The 21,413-nt window shown below is 40.0% G+C and overlaps 2 protein-coding genes across 2 annotated transcripts in view; one reads left to right on the forward strand and one right to left on the reverse strand.

Annotated features, from left to right (window-relative positions):
- Positions 1-4,015, forward strand: part of FRRS1 (ferric chelate reductase 1) — a 101,706-nt gene extending 97,691 nt beyond the window's left edge. Inside the window, 7 exon segments of the mRNA XM_047782917.1 lie at positions 263-360; positions 599-627; positions 630-656; positions 741-757; positions 1,676-1,820; positions 3,003-3,064; positions 3,155-4,015. Of these exon segments, the coding sequence (XP_047638873.1) occupies positions 263-360; positions 599-627; positions 630-656; positions 741-757; positions 1,676-1,820; positions 3,003-3,064; positions 3,155-3,247 (471 nt within the window). The 3' untranslated portion in view covers positions 3,248-4,015.
- A 9,884-nt stretch (positions 4,016-13,899) lies between these two features.
- The window catches only part of PALMD (palmdelphin), a 50,680-nt gene continuing 43,166 nt past the window's right edge, over positions 13,900-21,413 (reverse strand). The window contains 4 exon segments of the mRNA XM_047785217.1: positions 13,900-14,251; positions 19,388-19,534; positions 19,537-19,581; positions 19,584-20,483. Of these exon segments, the coding sequence (XP_047641173.1) occupies positions 14,208-14,251; positions 19,388-19,534; positions 19,537-19,581; positions 19,584-20,483 (1,136 nt within the window). The 3' untranslated portion in view covers positions 13,900-14,207.

The following is a 21,413-nucleotide window of genomic DNA, read 5'->3' on the forward strand; positions in this document are numbered from 1 at the left end:
CACAACCATTTACACGCCGTGTGGCCTCGGATGCGCTGCTCGATCTCTTTCAGTCCTCAGTTCCACTAACTGTCATCATAGTGACCATGTGTATGAAGTACATGCCTGGTGTAGATACTCAGTGAAAGGTACCTGTTGTTATCATTATTAAATGTTTGAAGCTCTAGGAAAACCCTAAGAATACATCTGTGTGTGTTATTTTTAACTTGAGGGTTTAAATGGATGGGCATTGAGGCCATTAAAATGACATTACTGTGTTCAGCATGCAGGTTATCACCCGTTCCTTGGTTGTACCGTGATGATTCTAGCAGTTCTTCAGCTTCTTTTGGCGGCCTTCAGACCACCTTCTCATGACCCAAGGTACTTGGAGTCTTTATTTATCAGTGCTCTTGTGTAGATATCATTAGTTGGCACACGAATTCCTTTTCTGCACTTTATAAAATTCAGTGATAAATTATACTTATTTTCAAAGGCTTTAAAATGTATTTCTGATATCTGATGCCTAGCCGTTAAGGGAAATAGCATGCTTGTTTATTCTCTTGGGAATTAATTGTAGTTCTATCACTTTTAAGAATACTGACTGGTTCTTTATTTGGTAGGAGCAAATGTTTAACTGGACTCATTGGAGTGTGGAACAGCTGCTAGAATAATAGCAGGTAAGTAATTGTGATGCCACTTATTCATATATAATTGCTAGTTTTTATATTGCAAGTTGTAATTTGGCTCTAAATGATTTTTAGATGTATTAGTAGTTGGAGTAATTGGTTGTTGAGGAGAAATCAGCCTTAAACATTGAAATCCAGAAAGTAATTTCTAGAGGTGACTATTTAAGGCATTATTTCAGTTTTATGGGTTTTTTTTTCCAAATAACTTTAAAACTTTCCTTTTAAGACATTTTTTAGGCATTTGCCTTTACTGACAGAATAAGCTGTGCTGATGACCAAACCTTTAAGCAGCTCAAGTTGAGGGTCCGTCATGGATGGGCTGCAGTGGGCTCAAGGGGCCGCAGCTCTCTTTCTCTAGGTCCTTTCCATGGGGATGATGCCTTCCAGGGAAAGGTTTTTTCGAAAGTCAAGTATGATTATCCAGTACATTTTGATGCTTTATACAATAAATACTAAGCTGACACCTCCTTCCCTCATATTTCTAAGTCCATAGAAATTCATGTAAGGGGAGGTATAATCAGAAATGGTTTCCAGGAGTTCTTTCTGTGGCCCAGCAGGATCAGCAGTGTCTTAGGAGTGCTGGGATACAGGTTCAATCCCCAGCCTAGCACAGTGGGTTAAGGATCCAGCATTGCACACAATGTGCTTGGGTCTCGACTGCAGCTGGGATTTGATCCATGGCCTGGGAACTCCATACGCTTCAGGGCGGCCAAAAATGAAAAAAAAAAAGAAAGAAAGAAACTGTTTCCATACTTTTCTTCCTTCCTACATTGCAGACATTTCAGAAAGTGCCTCTTTTTTAACGAGGAATAGATCGTAATTATAATCTCCCATTGTAGCCTTCTGGTCTTACAGTAAAAAAGACTAAATTAATTCGTCTTAATTCATCATCATAAACTCTTTTTGTGTGCTTTACTTGATGTAATTTACATACATGTAAACAACACATACACAGCTACCTCTTGAATTACATTTGAATGTATATATATATTTTTCTCTTATAAATGTAGTGGCCAGCAATATTCCTGGGAATGGATTTACCAGGACTGGATCTTCCTGGCCCATGGAAAACCTATGCAATGATTGGATTTGTAGCCTGGCATGTTGGGACAGAGATTGTTCTGGAGATACATGCTTACCGACTCTCTCGAAAAGGTAACCAGCTCAAAAAGCTGTGCTATGTAGAATCACTTCTAAGCAAACTACTGGAGCACAGTTAGTTTCTTGAACACTAACGTTGACTCTTATGTGGTAGCTTACTAAAAATTTCTGTTCGATTACTCGGTCAGAGGTAAAAATTAGTGGAAGTTTTTCTGCCTTTGTTTTTTACATTTATTTTAGAATTTGTGAGTAAAATGTAAGAGAAAGATATTAGTGTTTAGGGAAGAAGGCTTCTTTCTAAGTACTTTTTACTTTACGTGCTGGTTTGACTTGGAGCCAGTACACCTGAGAGTTCTGAATGTCTGGAGCCGAGAGACCCCTGAGACAGAGGAAGAAGAGATGCCTGTGGTCAACACCGTGAAGCTGTAGACGGATCTTACCTGTTTGGCCAACTTACTGTGTGCTGTCATGTAGGTTGCCATGTACATTGTTTATAGCTAACTAACTAGCGAGCCAGAGAGGAAGGCTGTATTTTGCTCAAACTCTCTAGCGGCAAGGTCCATTTTGGTCCCAGTGCCAGGAAAGTAAAATACCTGTTGTCTTTAGGAGTGGAGAGATTAGTAGTAGAGAACCGGTGGCATCTTAGCTTGGTTTCTGGGCTAATGTCTTTGGTGTCCTGTCTAGTTTTCAGCTCCCCACGTGATAAGTAAAGTTGGCCTCCTAGAAACAAAACTTGTTGGTTGTCTAGTGTGTATGTTGTGAGTCTAGAAGCCTGGGCAGCTTTTAGGAACTGAGTAGAAATAGCCGTCCTACCATTATTTGGTTCTTGATAGGGTCACCTGCATAGGGTTTGAGTCCTTTATTTTTAAATTGAAGTACAGTTGGCTTACAATGTTGTGCGGAGTTAGCATCTTAAAGAGACTTTTGATGCCCACTAGATTATGGGTTGCTATTTAAAATACACGTTACTTTAACTTGGATTGTTAGGACTTCGATGTGGGTGTTTATTGACTAGAAGAAGAGGAATATTTTAAGTCTCTTGACAGATGCTTTAGCCAGCTTGTCCTAATGTGTGACAGACTTAAATATTCAGAAAGTTTGCAACATTTGGTAGCTTGAAATGGGAGAATGCACATCCTGGAAATCAGCAAACGCTGCAGATCAGGGATTTTTTTTGAGAATTAGTTTACCTGCATCCCCACTGGCCTGACAAACTTATGTTGTTGTTCTTGACAGTTGAAATATTGGATGATGATAGGATTCAGATCCTCCAGTCGTGTACTGTAGCTGAAGCAGAAGTAAGACTTTTTTTTCTTATTTATTGACACAAATCTTAATGACACTAGTTCCTTTTTTTTCATAGCTCATTTTTTTTTTTTTCCTCTCAGGGTCATGCTTTTAAAAAGATGGTGTTAGCAATTTATGTCTGTGGGAATTTGACTTTTCTCACTATGTTCTTATCTGCAATCAACCGTCTATGAGCAAGTGAAGACCTTGGCTTTTGCAGACCAGGTGATAATCATCATCGATCCAAAAAACTTGTTCCTATACCGACTCCCTGGAGCGAATTCATGACTTCAAGTTGGGAAGACCAGGCCACGTCTTTTGAGAAATTCTGAGGTCTGGTCTTTAGAGATCAACATTCAGGAAGGTCCTATGGACCATAAATTGATGTCACATCTTTATGTGTAATTCTGAGCCTTTATTAAAGGGGAGGCTTTGCTTGAGGAGAAATAACTCAAATTTTTTTTTTATGCTGAATATTTGAGAATATTAGCATTTAAGAAAGAACTGTTTGGAAAAACAAAAAAGATGTCATTAGGATAAAATGGAGATTATATTAAGGCAAATATATTTTGGACTATAAAGGTGCAATAGTACTTCAAAGAAAACATTTATTTTTACTACTTTATCTGAATGGCCTTTTTTAGGAATTTTTTTCCCCCTTCCTTCTTTTCTTAGGAATGTTTGACAAACATGTTTTAAGTACTATTTTTTTTTTTTGGAAATGTCGTTTGTTCCATGTATTTTGCTACATTCCTGGTAAGGTGGAAGTGGGGCTAACACCATTTCATTAACATTTAATATATTATTAATATTGTAATTTCTTTCTTAGTAATGAAATGCAAGTATGTATCTTCTGATTAAGAGTGTCTTTATATATTCAGCTACAGAGCTGAAATGGCATTTTGTATGTTAATCGTTTTGACTATAAGATTTAAGTCCAAGCCTTTGGAGATTATAGACTTGCATTTCAAATTAATAAAATTCACTCTTACGAACATGAACGTATTTAAGAGTTATTCCCTTTCCTTTTGCTAAAAAAAAATGAGCGATGCTGTTTTGTTGGAAGTTCCTGATGCTGTAATGAATTAGAATTATCAATTTTATTTTCCTTCCTATTCCAGTAATTTTCTTCTATTTTTTGTCTGGGTCTCATTTTTGTTATGAGGACTTCTAGCCAGTTGGTGGCGCCATAATACTACTACTTTGTTTCTGTTTCCTTGTGTTGTGATTCATTTTTTAGTACTTAGATGATCTTGGGATTGCATTTCCCTTAAAATTCACCAACTCTTAGTATTTATTTGAAAAAATAATGCCTTTTTTTTTTTTTTGCGGGATGTCCGTGTTGTGGGTTAGATATGAAATTTAGGGACCAATCTATTTTGTTTGTGTTCTAACCATGATTATTTGTAACAGATGTTTGATAATTTCCCTTTACATTCTCTGTAACAAATGAACATAACCACCTTAGGTAGAGGAAACAAGCAAAAACTCTAAATTCTTAAACAAAAAAGTTGAGGAAGGCATTTTACTCTTTACTTTTTAGATGTTCTTTCTGATTATTTCATAGTTTCTGCTTGGTCCAAGGACCTAAATTCTACCTGGTGTAGATAATAGCCTCAGCTATGTATCTTACATTTTTCACTGGATAAAATGATATGCTTTTCTTCTTTATATAGGTGTTTATCATAAGTAGCTTAGGGTTTGAGATGGGAACTTTCTGTGTTCATAGTCTATGAGCACCAGGCTACTTGCAGTATAAACTTCCTTTCAAATGTATTTAAAAACATATTTTTTTAGTTTAGAAAATTAGACGTGCACTAAAATATTTTCTTCTAATTTTCAAGTATAAGGGGCTTAAAGGTTAATAAATTTCTCTTAATAAATTATACTCTACTGGAGTTCCCGTTGTGGCGCAGTGGTTAACGAATCCGACTAGGAACCATGAGGTTGCGGGTTCGGTCCCTGCCCTTGCTCAGTGGGTTAATGATCCGGCGTTGCCGTGAGCTGTGGGGTAGGTTGCAGACGCGGCTCGGATCCCGTGTTGCTGTGGCTCTGGCGTAGGCCGGTGGCTACAGCTCCGATTCAACCCCTAGCCTGGGAACCTCCATATGCCGCGGGAGAGCAGCCCAAAGAAATAGCAAAAAGACAAAAATAAATAAATAAATAAATAAATAAATTATACTCTACTTATGACAATGAAAGACTCTTTTAAGGAGAAGGTGAACCTTGGCGTATTTGGTTTTCAAATATGTGAACTTCCTGGATCTTCAGTGCTGAGGCTAACATATTTTAACTTCTCTTTCACTGATTTATCTATTGACACTATTTTGATATATCATCTGTTAATACACAGAGTTGTCCTGATCTGTTTTTTAAAGATACCTTTTGTATCTTTATATTCTCAGCAGTGTTGCTTCAAACAGTGAGCAAAATCATGAGTTCTTGTCTTAAAGAGGGGGGTGTCTAAAATAAAATAAATATATTTTTCTGAAAAAAATGAAAAATTCAACAAAATTGTAGTTGGAATGGCATTCATAACTTAGGCTGCGTTTGTTTTCATATCTGTAGAAATCAATCTTAAGGGCATAGGTAGCTTGTGGCATAAGTTATCTAACAGATGATTCAAGTTCACTTTAATGCCTACTTGGTGATGAGATCGATTTTGGCTCTAATGTGTGCTAGGTAATATTCATCCCTTCCACATCCTGCCCTGGTCCAGGCTGCAGTGGGAAAAGACAGATGCAGCAGACGCCAACTAGGAAGCGCTGGGGGGCGAGTAGTTATTGGCTGAAATTCTATTTATCTGTATATTCTGGTGAAGCAAGAAGAAAAAAAGAACAAAGGTCCTTGTCTGAGATATCCGTTGTAGGTAGAAAAGAAAGAAAGGATTCTTCTTAGCTCTTTTCAAATCGGATTAGGTTACACACTGTCCCTGTCTATATCCTGCTTCTTTTCTTCTTGCCCTGTAGCCATCAGGCTCATCTCTGCACCCAGGTCACTCTTGGTCACCTGCCTGGAATACTCTTGCTGTTTCTCCCTTCCTTGCAAAAGCTAGTTTATTAAGATCTTGCCCCCAAACTTCCTTACTTTTGTAGCCTTCCCTGACTCTTCCTTCTGCATGGGTCTCTCCTTGTCCTGACCATCCTTATAAATGGTGGGCTGGGAGGCAGCTAATCTCGTGATTAAAAGGGACTAGGAGGAGTTCCCATTGTGGCTCAGTGGTTAACGAATCTGACTAGGAACCATGAGGTTGCGGGTTCGGTCTCTGGCCTTGCTCAGTGGGTTAAGGATCCGGGATTGCCGTGAGCTGTGGTGTAGGTTGCAGACGTGGCTTGGATTCCTGGCTCTGGCGTAGGCCGGCGGCTACTGCTCTGATTCGACCCCTAGCCTGGGAGCCTCCATATGCCACAGGAGCAGCCATAGAAAAAAAGGCAAAAAGACAAAAAAAGGAGTTTGGGAGTAGAGTTGAAAGAGCCAAATATGCACCTTCGATTTACAGGTGTCACATCGTTGGACAAGTCACTCATCTTCTCTGAGCCTCATTCTTTCTTATGTAAGGCCCATCTCACAGGGCAGTTGTGAGGAAGGGATGAAGTGATACCAGCGAAAGGGGCTTCGTACATGGTGGTGATGGTGTCATTGCTTTTGATTCCAGTGTTAAACTTTAGTAGTTTTTATATGTGAAGTGTGTATTTTTTTATTTGACGAAAAGCTTGATGTCACCTTCAAAACATTATGCTAAGTGAAATAGCCAGACACAAAAGGACAGCTCTTCTATGATTTATTCACTTGGAATACCTCGACTAGTCAAATTCATACAGAGAGAAAGTCAAATGGTGCTTACCAGGGCCTGGCAGAGAGGGAGAGGATGGGAAGGTATTCTTTACAGATTTTCTGTTTGGGACGATGAAATTGTTCTGGAGATTGATAGTGGTGATGCTTATGTAACACTGTGAACGTACTTAATGAACTGAATTGTATCCTTAAAAGTAATTAAAATGGAAAATTTTGTGTTATGTATATTTTGCCACAATAAAAACAAAACAGAAAACGTTTGATGTTCATAGGAGCACTATTTCCAACAGCCAAATGATGGAAATAGCTCACATGCCCATCAACAGATGACTGAACAAGCAAGCTATGGTACATATAATGAAATATTATTCAGCCATGAAAAGGTGTAGAGTACTGATACATGCTGTCACATGGATAAGCCTTCAAAATATTATGCGAAGTGAATCAGACACAAAAGGTCACCTACTATGATTCCTTTTATATGCAATATCCAGGATAGGCAAATATATGGAGACAGCAGAGGGGTAGTTACAGAGGCCTTGGGGGAGGGAGTGGAGGAGGGAATGGGGAATGATTGTGTAAAGGGTGTAAGTTTTGTCTTGAGGTGATGCACATGTTTTGAGATAAGTAGAGGTGGTAGTTGTACAACAGTGTGAAAAGAAATACCACTTTAAAATGATTATTTTATGTTATGTGAATTTCACCTCAGTAAAACATATATTTATCTTATTGCTACTCTTGAATTCTACCTTTGGGTAGAAAGATCTGGGGGTTTTGCTGATCCTAAACTTGGTATCAGCTTAACTTCTTATTTTGTTATCAAATAAATGAATGTAATTTTATGTTAGCCCTGGCTTTATAGTTCTGGTTTAGAGGAGAGAAAGTTCCTAAAACATATCTTGTGGGCCATGCCAAAAAAAAAAAAAAAAAGGAGTTCCTGTCATCGCGCAGTGGTTAACGAATCCGACTAGGAACCATGAGGTTGCGGGTTCAGTCCCTGCCCTTGCTCAGTGGGTTAACGATCCGGCGTTGCCGTGAGCTGTGGTGTAGGTTGCAGATGCGGCTCGGATTCGGATCCCGCGTTGCTGTGGCTCTGGCGTAGGCTGGCAGCTACAGCTCCGATTGGACGCCTAGCCTGGGAACCTCCATATGCCGCGAGAGCGGCCCAAGAAATGGCAAAAAGACAAAAAAAAAAAAGTGTGGGATGAATTTGGCCTCTGGGGCATAGTCTGTCAATCCTTGCTCTAAAGAAAGAACAATCAATGAAGACAAACCTTGGAGATTTCTTAGGTGATTAGATTCAGGAGGGTAAGGATTTTAAAGCATGCATTAAAATCCTTATTCTCAATTTTATAAAAATCCTGTTCTCAATTTTATAAAAAGGGATTTGCTTGCTATAAATAAAAATGCATAGAAATAGAAATGAAAGGACTTATGGAAATTGGAAAGCTGAAAAAATACAGTGTTTGAAATAGTTCACTGGAGAGAATTAACATCAGAATGAAAATGACGGAGAAAGTACCAATGAACTCGGAGATCAATAGAAATTATCTAATGTTTGAACAGAATAAAGAAAAAAAATTGGAAAAGAATTGAATCTCAGGACCTGTTAAATGATGCCATCTTAGGTATTATCTCAGAAGAAGAGGAAAATCTGAGGAAATAATGACTGGAAAATTTCCCAATTTGCTAAGAAGCCTAACTTTACTAATTCATGATGCAGGAAAACAACTCAAGCAGGAACATGAGCAGTCATGCTTATGCACATCATAGTCAAACTCTCCTATTCCACCATCTTAATCCCATCCAAATCGTAGTCAAACTCTTGAAAGCAAAAAATGCAGAGCAAGTCTTGAATGGAGAAAGAGAAAAATTAAGCATTCCATACATAGGAATAATGATTCATTTAACACCTGACTAGGAGTCTGTGGTCAGACAGTGTGAAAAAACATTTGGAGGAGAACAAAAAAAGTCAACAAAAATTCTGTTTGCAGAAGAAATAGTCTTCAAAGAATGAGGAAACAAATAGCATGAAAGAGTAAGCATGAGAAGGCAAAAGTGTCTGTATTTCTACCAGATGGATTCCATTTCCAGGCAAAGAGTATTATCAGAGATAGAGAGACACTTCTTACTTGGTTAAAGCATTAATTTATCAGGAATACGTTGCAGTGATAAATAGGTATGTGCCTTATAACAGACTTCAAAACACATGAAGAAAAAGTTGAGCAGAATTAAAGAGAGGCACCCATTCATGGCAGAAATACTCAACAGAAGAGAATTCTCATCCTGGTGAAGGAATCTAGGAAAAGCCAACAGCTAACATCACACTTAATGGTAAATGAGTGAACACTTTCCCCTTAAGATCAGAAACAAGGCAAGAGTTGGAGTTCCCGTTGTGGTGCAGTGGTTAATGAATCCAACTAGGAACCATGAGGTTTTGGGTTTGATCCCTGGCCTCGCTCAGTGGGTTAAGGTACTGGTGTTGCTGTAACCTGTGGTGTAGGTCGCAGACTCGGCTCGGATCTGGCATTGCTGTGGCTGTAGGGTAGGCCAGCAGCTGTACCTCCGATAAGACCTCCTCGCCTGGGAATGTCCATATGCCGCAAGTGCAGCCTTAAAAAGATGAAAAAGACAAGGAAAAAAAAAAGAAAGAAAAGAAGACGAGTGTCCTCAGCACTTTGCATCAACATTGTATTTGAGGTTTTAGCAAGGGCAGTTAAGTGAGAAAAAGAAATAAAAGGTAACCAGATTGTAAAGAAAGAAGTAAACTGAAAGAAAAAAGAAGTAAAACTGAAAGAAGTAAAACTATCACTTTTTACAGATGATATAATTTTACATACAGAAAATCCTAAGGAATCCAGTAAACAACTACTAGAAGAAATAAATGAGTTCAGCAAGGTAAGGGATACAAAATCAATATAAAAACTCAATTGCATTTCTAAACACTAGCAATAAACAGTCTGAAAGTGAAATTAGGAAAACAATTCCACACCCATCAAAGAGAATAAACTAGGAATAATTTTAAGAAAATGCAAGACATGTGCACTGAAAACAACAAAACATGGTTGAAAGAATCTAAAGATTATCTGATGAAATGGAAAAACATCTCACATTTAACACATTTATGGGTGTATGTCAAAGGTGCATAGGAACCAACTCGAAAGAACTTTCAGTTGGCCAAAGCTGAACAATTTGAGCCACAAATTGTGTTGGACTGTAAACATCCATGAATCCATACTGATTTAAATTAATGACTGAGTGAATAAATGTGAAGAATAGACAGATTGGTGCAGAGGAATTTGAAGTAATTTATGTAGATACTCTCTTCTCGAGGAGCATGAGCTTAACTCCCTACTCTTTTAAGTGTGAGCTGTGCATAGTGACTTCTTCCCAAAGCATGCAGTATACATGGAAAAGGGGAAAATGTATAATTTTATAGTGAAGTAACCTGACAAAACTATATTAGCCAGGTTATCAAGGTCAACCTTAGCAGCGATGAATCACATTGAAACTTTGTTAACACTGATAGGATGTGATGACAATGACACTTTACCTCTCTGATCTTCCTTCCTCAAACTCATGACCTCTGTCTAGTCATGAAAGAGATATCAGACAATTTACAATAGAGAGGCACTCTACACAATACCTGACCAAAAATTTTCAAAACTGTCAAGGTTGTCAAAAGCAAGAAGTCTGAAAAACAGTCACAGCCAAGAGGAACCTAAGGAGACATGACAACTAAAAGTAATGTGGTTTTCTATATGGGATCCTGGAACGGAAAAAGACATTAGGTCATTTGCGGCAACATGGATGGAGCTAGAGACTCTCATACTGAGTGAAGTAAGTCAGAAAGAGGAAGACAAATACCATATGATATCACTGATACCTGGAATCTAATATATGGCACAAATGAACCTTTTCACAGAAAAGAAAATCATGGACTTGGAGAATAGACTTGTGGTTGCCAATGGGGAGAGGGAGGGAGTGGAATGGATTGGGAGCTTGGGGTTAATAGATGCAAACTATTGCCTTGGAATGGATTAGCAATGAGATCCTGTTGTGTATCCCTGGGAACTATGTCTAGTCGCTTATGATGGAGCATGATAATGTGAGAAAATAGAATGTGTATGTGTATGTGTAACTGGGTCGCCATGCTGTACAGTAGGAAAAAAATTGGGGAAATAACAATTAAAAATAAATGAGAAGCAATTAAAAAAACCTAGGGAAATCTTAGGGAAATCTCAAACTATGAGACCTTAGTTAATAACAATTTATTACTCTAAGTTCATTAATTATAACAAATGCATTATACAAATGTAAGATGTTAAGAATGGGAAAAAACTGGGTGTGGCGTAAATGGGAACTTTGCATTATCTTCTGAATTATTCTCTTAATCTACAACTATTCTTTAAAATAGTGTTAAATATAGTTAGCTGTGTATACAGTGACTCCAGAGCGTGTGTCTCCTCATTTGGGGGAGAAGGTGAGATCTTTGTATAAAGGATACCTGCATCTGATTAGATTGAAACAGTTTTGTGTGTGTGTGTGTGTGTGTGTGTGTGTGTGTCTTTTTTTTTTTTTTTTTTTGCTATTTCTTTGGGCCGCTCCCGCGGCATATGGAGGTTCCCAGGCTAGGGGTCCAATCGGAGCTGTAGCCACCGGCCTACGCCAGAGCCACAGCAACGCGGGATCCGAGCCGCGTCTGCAACCTACACCACAGCTCACGGCAACGCCGGATCATTAACCCACTGAGCAAGGGCAGGGACCGAACCCGCAACCTCATGGTTCCTAGTCGGATTCGTTAACCACTGCACCACAACAGGAACTCCTTTTTTTTTTTTTTTTTTGTCTGAAACAGTTGTTTTTTAGTTGCTTGAATGGTCAAATGTGTGTAGAAGCATAAATACGGAAGCTGAGTAGAAAATCAGATGGACCGTGCCAATTAAATGTTTCATCTTTATCTTCATCATTTAATGCTTCCTCTCCAAACCCACCCTTTGTTGCTTTGCTTTGTGAGGTAAACATTTCTCCTTTGCCAGTTGATGCAACGTTAGGCTTTGTCAAAAGAGGGTGCTAGAGGGATCCCGCAGGCAATAGTGGCAGGATGGCACTTCATTTCCATTTTTCCAGCTTTCCTTCCTTTTCATTGAACTGTAGAGCCAGTGGATTGGTGTGTGGATGGTCCAGTCCTCAACAGCCCTGACCTACAGGCTCCAGCTTTGCACTTAGAACCTGTTCTGCCCATCTGGCAGCCAATTCTGCAGCAGCTCCAGCTTCACTCCTAGGCAAAAGATCAGCTCCAGCCTCTCACAAGTTCTGGCCATGCTGGGCCACGTCTACATTCAAGCCCTGATCCATACCTCATGGTAAGTAGCTAGATGACCTGCCAGCCAGATTCTCGCTCATGTTGCCTGAGCCCTGCTGGTGTTACACAGCCTCCCCTTGCAGACTACGTCTTTTTCCTTATGAACCATTTATTCATTCATTTATTTACCGATCACTTGCTAGGTGCCAGGCAGTGTTCTACTAAACTTTGGGGTATAAAAATCAGTGATTTTTTTTTTTTTTTGACCACATCTACAGCATGCGGAATTTCCCAGGCTAGGGATCGAACCCACACCACAGCAGTGACCCATGCAGCTGCAATGACAATGCTGGATCCTTAATCTGCTGCACCACAAGAGAACTCTCCCAAACCAATGACTTAATCACAAGGATGGTGGAGCTACAAAAGAATGTGCAGATTTGACACGTCACTTATGCTAACATTGGAACGTGACATGAAAGGGGAGAAATTGGACTTTTGGGGCTAGGATTGGGGTATTTGTATGAAAATGCCTCTGGAATTTGACTCTCCAGATTTTCCAGAACCTTCCAGGCCAGCTGAGGAGCTCTTTCCACGTAGAGAACAACTGCTCTTGCAAACAACTCATCTTAGGTTGATGCCCCCCAGATAAATGCTTGTCCTTATCAGAATCTGCTTCTTTTACCTCTTGTTGCCTCCACATCAGTAGCTAAGGTAATCTCATCATAGTCTCACAAGGGAAATTTATTTTTTCTCTGCGAGGACACTGACTATTCCCTGAAAGACTTGGCAGGACCTGAGTAATTTGCACTGGCGTGATCCAGGGAAGGATGTGTTCAAGTGGATTTTGAGGGTGTTGAGTGGAGGGCAGTACAATAAAGTGAGTAGGAGAGAATTGGTATGGGAGTGTTCTTCAAATCATGATGGACTATTCTGGGAAGAATACTTGGGAATGAAATGTTGTACACCTTCTTATTATGTTTTAATATATTAGGATTCTAACTTGTTTTCGAGAACTGGTCAAACATAAGACCAGATTTGTGTTGAGAATTTGGGAAGTCTTCCATCCAACAGCCTTAGATCATGTCATTGGACCCTGGGATTCACACTGAACTGAATGAAAGAAAGATGATATTTCAAGAAGAATGAGCATATATATCAGTTATCATCTGAGGAGCCATGTACACTATCCAAATGCAGTCCCCAAATATGAAGAAAATTATTGCATGCACCTTTAAAATGTATGCAGAGAGCTTTTTTTTTGTCTTTTTTGTTGTTGTTGTTGTTGTTGTTGCTATTTCTTGGGGCGCTCCTGCGGCATATGGAGGTTCCCAGGCTAGGGGTTGAATCGGAGCTGTAGCCACCGGCCTACGCCAGAGCCACAGCAACGTGAGATCCAAGCCGAGTCTGCAGCCTACACCACAGCTCATGGCAACGCCGGATCGTTAACCCACTGAGCAAGGGAAGGGACCGAACCCGCAACCTCATGGTTCCTAGTCGGATTCGTTAACCACTGTGCCACGACGGGAACTCCATATGCAGAGAGCTTTAAGTCTCTATCAAGTTAATCGATTCGGTTCTTAGCAGAAGGATATAGTTGTCTTAAAGCCTCGTTGACTTGGGATGGCATATTTACTTGTTAGAGTTGAAGATGAGTATTTTTGTGAGGAGGCCCAGTGGCTTCCTTTGACCTTTGAATCTTTGTTTAGCAAAATTACAATGTCAGTTAATAAAATATAGTCGGACTATTTTAAATAACTTTATTTTTACATTTAACAAGCTCTTATTAGAAATGCTTTGGTATCAATACGATAAAAATACATTGGTCTCCCCCTCACTGAATCATGTCAAGTAACTGGAAAAGTTAAATGTTCTCCCTAGATTTTTAAAATTTTCTTTTTACAAACAATGACTACTGCTTATTCACATGGCTTAATATGGGTATAATTATATTTTTTGAATCCCGGGAAAAAGAAACAAAATATCCAGAAGAGAAACTTGCAGACATTTCTTAGCTTCTTCTTCAAAGGATGTTTACGTAGATGGTACACCTCTCAAATAACTTTTTTCCCCAGCTTTGCCATTCTCATCCTTAAAGCTGCAAATTAAAGAAGAAATAGAGTTATTAAAAAAAGCTTTAATATTCACGCTAAATGACCATTTCATAGATTTCAGGAAAGTTTGAAACATACCTCAGATGGTTTTATCCAACAAGGTGAGCATTGTTTTAGTAGCATAAAAAGATAGTAGAAATAATAAGCTCTGGTTAACTTAGGGCAGAAGCAGGGTCAGAATCAGAAGGAACCTATTTCTATAAAAATTAATAGTGTAAACATAGCATAAATTGAATAAATATAGGATTAGTGCATAATATCACTATTAGCTATAGATAAAGAACTACAGGTCAATGACAGTGTTTTGTGCATATTTCTGATCTATGCACTACCAAAGGGGGGAAAAAAAAAACATTGACATAAACCCTAATTCATGATGGTTGGGTTATCTTTTAACTCATCAAATTTGGTTATTCTACAGGGCTTCATCCTTGGATACTGAATGGGAAGAACAAATTTTTTTCCTTCCTTCCTTCCTCCCTCCCTTCCTTCCTTCCTTCCTTCCTTCCTTCCTTCCTTCCTTCCTTCCTTCCTTCCTTCCTCTCTCTCTCTTTCTTTCTTTTTTGTCCTTTTAGGGCCACACCTGAGGCATATGGAAGTTCCCAGGCTAGGGGTCAAATCGGGGCTGAAGCTGCCGACCTACGCCAGAGCCACAGCAACACAGTATCTGAGCCATGTCTGCAAGCTACACCACAGCTCATGGCAACACTGGATCCTTAACACACTTAGCAAAGCCAGGGATTAAACCCACATCCTCATGGATGCTAGTGGGGTTTGTTAACCACTGAGCCATGATGGGAACTCCCAAGAGCAAACTTCCTTATAATGAAACAATGTGAGTCAGTAGTTAGGAGTTGGAGTATTTATAAAATGTCTTTGTCAAGATTTAAGTATTTTCGAGAGTTCCCGTCGAGGCTCAGTGGTTAATGAATCCGACTAGGAACCATGAGGTTGTGGGTTGATCCCTGGCCTTGCTCAGTGGGTTAAGGATTCGGTGTTGCCGTGAGCTGTGGTGTAGGCCGGCAGCTACAGCTCTGATTAGACCCCTAGCCTGGGAACCTCCACATGCCGCGGGAGCAGCCCTTGAAAAGGCAAAAAGACAAAAATAAATAAATAAAATAAAATAAAATAAAATAAAATAAAAAGATATAAGTATTTTCAAATGGCAGATGTATCTTTTTGGAGCATATTTCACTGCTGATGATATAGTGGATGTAGAAACCATTTTAAAATATAGATTTAAAATTCATAACACACCTCTGATATTCTGGGATCATGCCCTTCATATTTAGGACTTAGAGTATAGCTGCCTCAGTCATGTTCCAAAAGTTGGGAGATGCTTTCAAGGCACCGACCATTACATTCATGTGTAGTATGGCCCAAGAACCAGCTACTTAACTGTCTGCAAAATTTTGTTTAATTAAAAATAAAAAGGAAGTCATGTTCTCTCACTTTACAGCCGTGTATTAGTTGCCTATTAACAAGTGAAATGACCCTATATCTGAAAAAACCATTTTTCACAAATACGAGAAAGGGTGGGAATCCAATACTGTAAAAAGACTATGATCATTTTTATTGTCACTGTACTTATACCAAATGCTTTTGTTTAAATGAAATCAAAGAGCATTATTTCCCTTGGAAACTTCAGGGAAACTATTATTCCTAGTGGGAGGATCAAGAATATTCCCTTGAGTTTAGGACCAGCTGAGAGAATTTCTTTTGCTCTGTAGCCAGGAGGACAGTCTCGATTGCTGGGAGATGCTGGCTGGTGAAACCTGAGGAGAGGACGGTACTTCCACAGCAAGAGGGGAGCTGAAGGCAGAAGGCAAGGTTTAATGGTTTTTACCCTTGGATTTTTGGACCTCTGTTTTGCCATACTGAAAATGAGAGCAGGGAAAAAGTCCATTTTAAGGGACTTGTTAAAGGTCCCTTTAGGGACAAAATCTCCTCCCTAGAATACCCCTCAGTTTAGCTTCCGTAAATCAGGCATGCCCATTGTGCTGTGGACGTTCAATGCCGTTCTTAACGTACACCCTGGACGCCCGCATTCTCAGGAGTGGGATAGTCCAGTAACGCACCGTCTCGTTGTTTCAAGGGGGGAAAAGATTTCCAGATTGCTAGAGTCTGCTGTTCCCTTCTTTAGACCTATGGAAAGCAGAGGGTGTGAGTTCCGAGTAGATGTGTGGGGACGGAGCTTTTGGCAAGGGAGGGCCCCTGGGGTAGCAGCTAAAAACCCTGAGTCGTCAGCTCTCCTTGTAACGCCTCCTTTCTGCTCTTCTCTGATCTCTACGTCCTCTCCCCAGAGCATAGCAGAGTTGTTGTTTTGGCTGGTCTAATTCGGTGGGAGGGAGCTTGCCTCCTTCCTCTCAGTATCCCCTGGCTCCTGATGGTCGCCACAGGTTGGCAGTTTGACTTTGATAGCTTGTGAATCCCCCGAGCTGACGTTCCCTATGTCATCCTGAAAAGCCATTTGATCTGTAAGGGGGGAAAACAGAGCTAGAAGAAGTACCAGAGTGGATTGGTGAGGATGACAAAGGGAACCACCTGTCTCTCTGGCGGGGATGCTAGTGGAGCCCCAGTAAAGCTTACAGGGGCCTCTCATTGGCAGGTGTGTCTGATATTGAACCAGATCCTTAGAACACACTCTGTTGTATTTGCATTAGCAAATGGACATAACTTTGCCTAGATTTTCTTGTCATTTCCTGTTCAAAGTTTTGACTAAAAAAATCTGGTCTTTAGGACCTAACCCTAACCTTTTTTATAGCTTTCTTTCTCCTTCATGCTTGCTTCCAAGTTAAAAGCTGCTCTTGGATGACATTTACACTAAAAAGGACTAAAAATTCTTAACTATTATGCCTGTCAGGAATATTATATTTAGTAGGGACCTATAGCATACATGAGGGAAATTGACTAAAATGGTGGATTTTCAAGCATCAATATGCATTTTTTTTTTTTTTAGGGGGCTGGTTAGAGGGAGAAGCTCAACCTACTTGGTGCTTGTGAAATTGAAATGCCTACGTGGCTATATATTCTATTTATATGGTTGTTCCCTGAGGGCATATGTCAGTGTGATATATTTATTTTTTAACACTCATTAATTAAAAAATACCAGCTCTGTAATCCGTATGCTGAATTGGAAAACAGGAGTGTAAAACAATGTCATGACAGAAGGCAAGGAATTTGGAGCATTCTGTTTGTAAGATGCTTTGATGGATATAGCACAAAACTTTGTATTGTTACTTTGTCTGAAAAAGGTCTTCCTGTTTTCATTATTTTAGTTCAGTGGCATGATTAGTGTTGTCTGGAAACATTAGTCACTTCCTATCTTTTTCTCTGGGGTAGGTATGTTGACATGAGTAGAGGAGAAGGAATAAGGGTGTTCGGGAGGAGCTGCCTCATGTCCGGGATTAAAAATGGGAGGTCTCATGGTGGGTGAGGTCACTGCGCCCGAGCGTAAACTGCAGGCTCCTCTTGTCTAAGCCTCCCGTGTTGTTGTTTGGAGAATAACTTTAGGATGCAAGGTTTGATCGGCAAACAAAGTTCATTCTCAAAACAGAAAGGGAGCTTTAGTTTCAGCGGGTTTGCACTCTGGAGACACCCCACTCCGCTCTGATTTAGGACGATCATACTGGTAGACACTTACCAAGAAGTTAGAAATTCTTCAGATAATTACATTTACAACCGGGAGGCAGCTGTGCTCACCACTAGACCCCCCAACACTTACATTTACAGCTGGTATGCCGAAATGAACTATGTAAAAAATGGAAGCGGTCCATTTTGTTGTGTTTTATTTTTTGGCAACCTACAACTGGGTTTCTGAGTTGCAGCGGAAGACTCGTTCCTGAATTGTCCAGGTACCACCACAGGAGTGCAGAATTATCAGGTTCTTTGATTGCTGGATTAGCTGGGAGTTAATAGTTATTGCTTTTTCGGGGGGCCTTTTTGTCTTTTAGGGCCACACCTGGGGGATATGGAGGTTCCTAGGCTAGGGGTTGAATCTGAGTTGCAGCCGCCGGCCTGTCCCACAGCCACAGCAATGGGGGATCTGAGCTGCGTCTGCAACCTACACCACAGCTCATGGCAGTGCCGGATCTTTAAGCCACTGAGCAAGGCCAGGGATCGAACCCACATCCTCATGGATGCTAGTCGGGTTCGCTAACCGCTGAGCCGTGACGGGAACTCCAGTTATTGCTTTTTAATGAGAATTCTTCTGTTAGAACATTTAAAATTACTGTTCCTTTCACATGTCCAATACTTATGCCTGGGTAATTCGATTCATGTCTTTAGCCATGGTAAGTACAGCTATTATAATTAATGTAATCATACTCTTAATTATTGTTTATAGATAAATAGAATACAATATTCAAATGGCAACAAGGAGTCTAAAATTGATGAGCTATCACTCTTGTAGAAAAAACTATTTCCTCTTCAATGCTAAAAAAGCAAGATTGCTATAAAATTTTAGAGAATGAGAATATATGGAATGCACATATTTAGAAAATAAAAAAAGTTTTCTAAGTTAGGGAGGACTGTATGAAGTTAAAATGTCATTGCTGATGTAAGATAAAATGACGTTCTATTTTAAAATGTAGAAAAAATAAGGAAATAAATTTAATAGAATTATAAAATTATAGGGAAAGAAGATATAGCAAAGTAATAAAATATCACACTGAAAATTTGTTTCTTCTTTGTTCTTGCAAAATTAAGGCAATTTTTTAAGCTATGGAGGAAGTTTAAATCATAGGCACGAAAAAGAGCTGGCATCAGATTCTCATGGGAAAAGATATGATATTAATGATCCAACATGCTAGGGATTCAAATACATTGACATACGGTACCATACCATGACAGAAGGTGAATTTCAAGTTACCAAGGTCAATCAATGCCATATCTAAATAAGGCAACAAGTTTTTTTTTCACTTTCTTTATCTTTTGAAGTGACTTAATCACTTTGCTTATGGTGATTATAATTCATATCAGCATTAATTAAAAAAAACTGTTAGCATGTATTAGTCTGTGAGGTGGTCAAAAGAGCTGAAAGCAAGAGGGTTTGGCAACAACACAAAGAGAAGATTGTCACATGATTAAACAGCAATGGCAAGCCTTGTCACTCTTGTTACCTGTTAAGGACGGATCCTCAGTCCCATCTCCTGCAATCTGAATGTCAAGCGGAGACTGGTGGACAGGGCTGCCTAAGCTTTCTTCTTGTTCTTTCAGGGATATGGAATTTTTGTGGGGAGATTTGTGGTTTGTGTTTTCATGGGGTTAACCTCTGCTCTCTTTCTCGGAAGTGGCGTTGGTTTGGCAGGCTGGAAACCTGGCTGTGGGGAGCTATGGGATGGTACGATGGTTTCTCAGCTTCTCCTTCACCCTCCTCCTCCTCGTCGTCAATCACAACCAGCTCAGCATGGATGATCCCGTCGTACCCTGTTAGAAGCTTCTTTTCTTCCTCACTATCGTCTGCCCGCTGATACCCCATGAAAATCATCGTCACAGGTTCGGTATCCTCCATGTCAGAAGGCAGGGAATGAACAATATTGTATCTGACATCTTCCTCATCCTCCTGGCAGGTTGGTGAAGAACCCTGGCGTTCTGACTTCCCAACTGGTGCTTCTCCAGGACTCAGTTGTGACTTTGCAGAGGGAGCACACTTGTCCTGTGTCACATTTGATTCTTCCCAAGGAGTCATCTGCCTCTTTTGTGGGATGTGGGGCCTCTCCTCTGCTTGTTGAGTCATTGATCGGGGGTGGGGTATGGGCCGAATGGGACTGATGTGATTGACGCTGCTGCCCCTCTCCTCTGAAAGCCCATTGTTCATAGTGTGTATGGATCCATTCATATCCTTACCCAGTCCACGAGCTTTCATCTTTATCCTTTCTTGAAAGTTTGGTCCAGGAGTTGCCTTCTCTCTCTGTGGAGTTGTAGGTCTGCAGAATGGATTGGCATATACAGGATCATGATACTCTGTCGGGGATTTAGAATTTCTCTCCGAAGCTTGTCTTAAAAGATCTTCTACTTCAACTGGTGCCAGGCCATCGGTGCCGTTGTATGCTGCACTGTGATTAGAGCTTACTGCGTATACTGACTTTTGCCCATCATCATAAACTTTTATCCCTGTACCTTTAAAGTCATCTGATGGAAGAGGTATTGAAGACAGGACTGTACTTTCTCCAGTCTTCAAGTCTTTTTCAACTTTGATTTCCATGGCATACAAAGCTGTTGGGAGACAATTTGATCCTTGATTTAGTTAACTTTTCCTCTTGTAAACTAGCTTGCTTTTTTGCAGTGTTAATTTTATAAGAAATATACCCCTTGATGTTCTTTTATGAGATGTCTTAAAATTTTCCAATTTTATTCATTAATGATATAATGACAAGCACTTTCATGACATGGGTTTTTTTGTAAAGATGTGTGGAATTATTGAAAAATGGGAAGGACTGAAGAAGAGAAGCTGGGAAAGAGAAACGAATGGTTCCAACTGGTAAGGATTTTCACTGGGGAGCCAAAATATCTCCTCTTTCTAATTAATAAATGCAACACAACAGATTTATACCCTTTGACACTGGCCAGTGGGAGGAAGGAGTTTTTTTTTTTTTTTTTTTTTTTAGTTAGGAAAAATTACTCTGCATTCCTGTAGGTAAAATGCCTTGCACAGGTTATTTTACTATGTTACACCACTTTGCTGCACAGACCAGCAGCCTGTTGAAATCAGAGAAGAGCATTCTAAAGTTTTCCCAACAGGGAGGTTGTTTAAATGTAGAACTGGTATTGAAGAGTGAGGAAGAAGGCTAGAATCACATGCTTCTCATTTTGCCTTATGTTCCTTTTCATTTTCCGGTAGAAGAAGGGCTAAAAATAGAGAAAAGTCAGCTGTACTAGAACAACTGAATTGGGGAGAACTGGTTGACTTGGGGGAAGCTGAGATCCGCCTCTTGGCCCTGGCAAGATCCTGGGATGTTATCTGGCAGAGGAAATCGAATGGGATCCTGGGCAAATATACACTGTGGCACCGCTTGTTTTATTGTGTCCCCTCCTTCCTCTCTGAACATAGCTCACGTTTCATCTCTCCTCCATCCCGGTGGTTCTTGGTCTTCCCTGGCTACTCAACCAACATGGCAACACCCTCACCCCCACTTGTCCATCCCC

Source organism: Phacochoerus africanus, chromosome 6, assembly GCF_016906955.1.
Source record: "Phacochoerus africanus isolate WHEZ1 chromosome 6, ROS_Pafr_v1, whole genome shotgun sequence".
NCBI classification, from domain to species: Eukaryota; Metazoa; Chordata; class Mammalia; order Artiodactyla; family Suidae; genus Phacochoerus; species Phacochoerus africanus.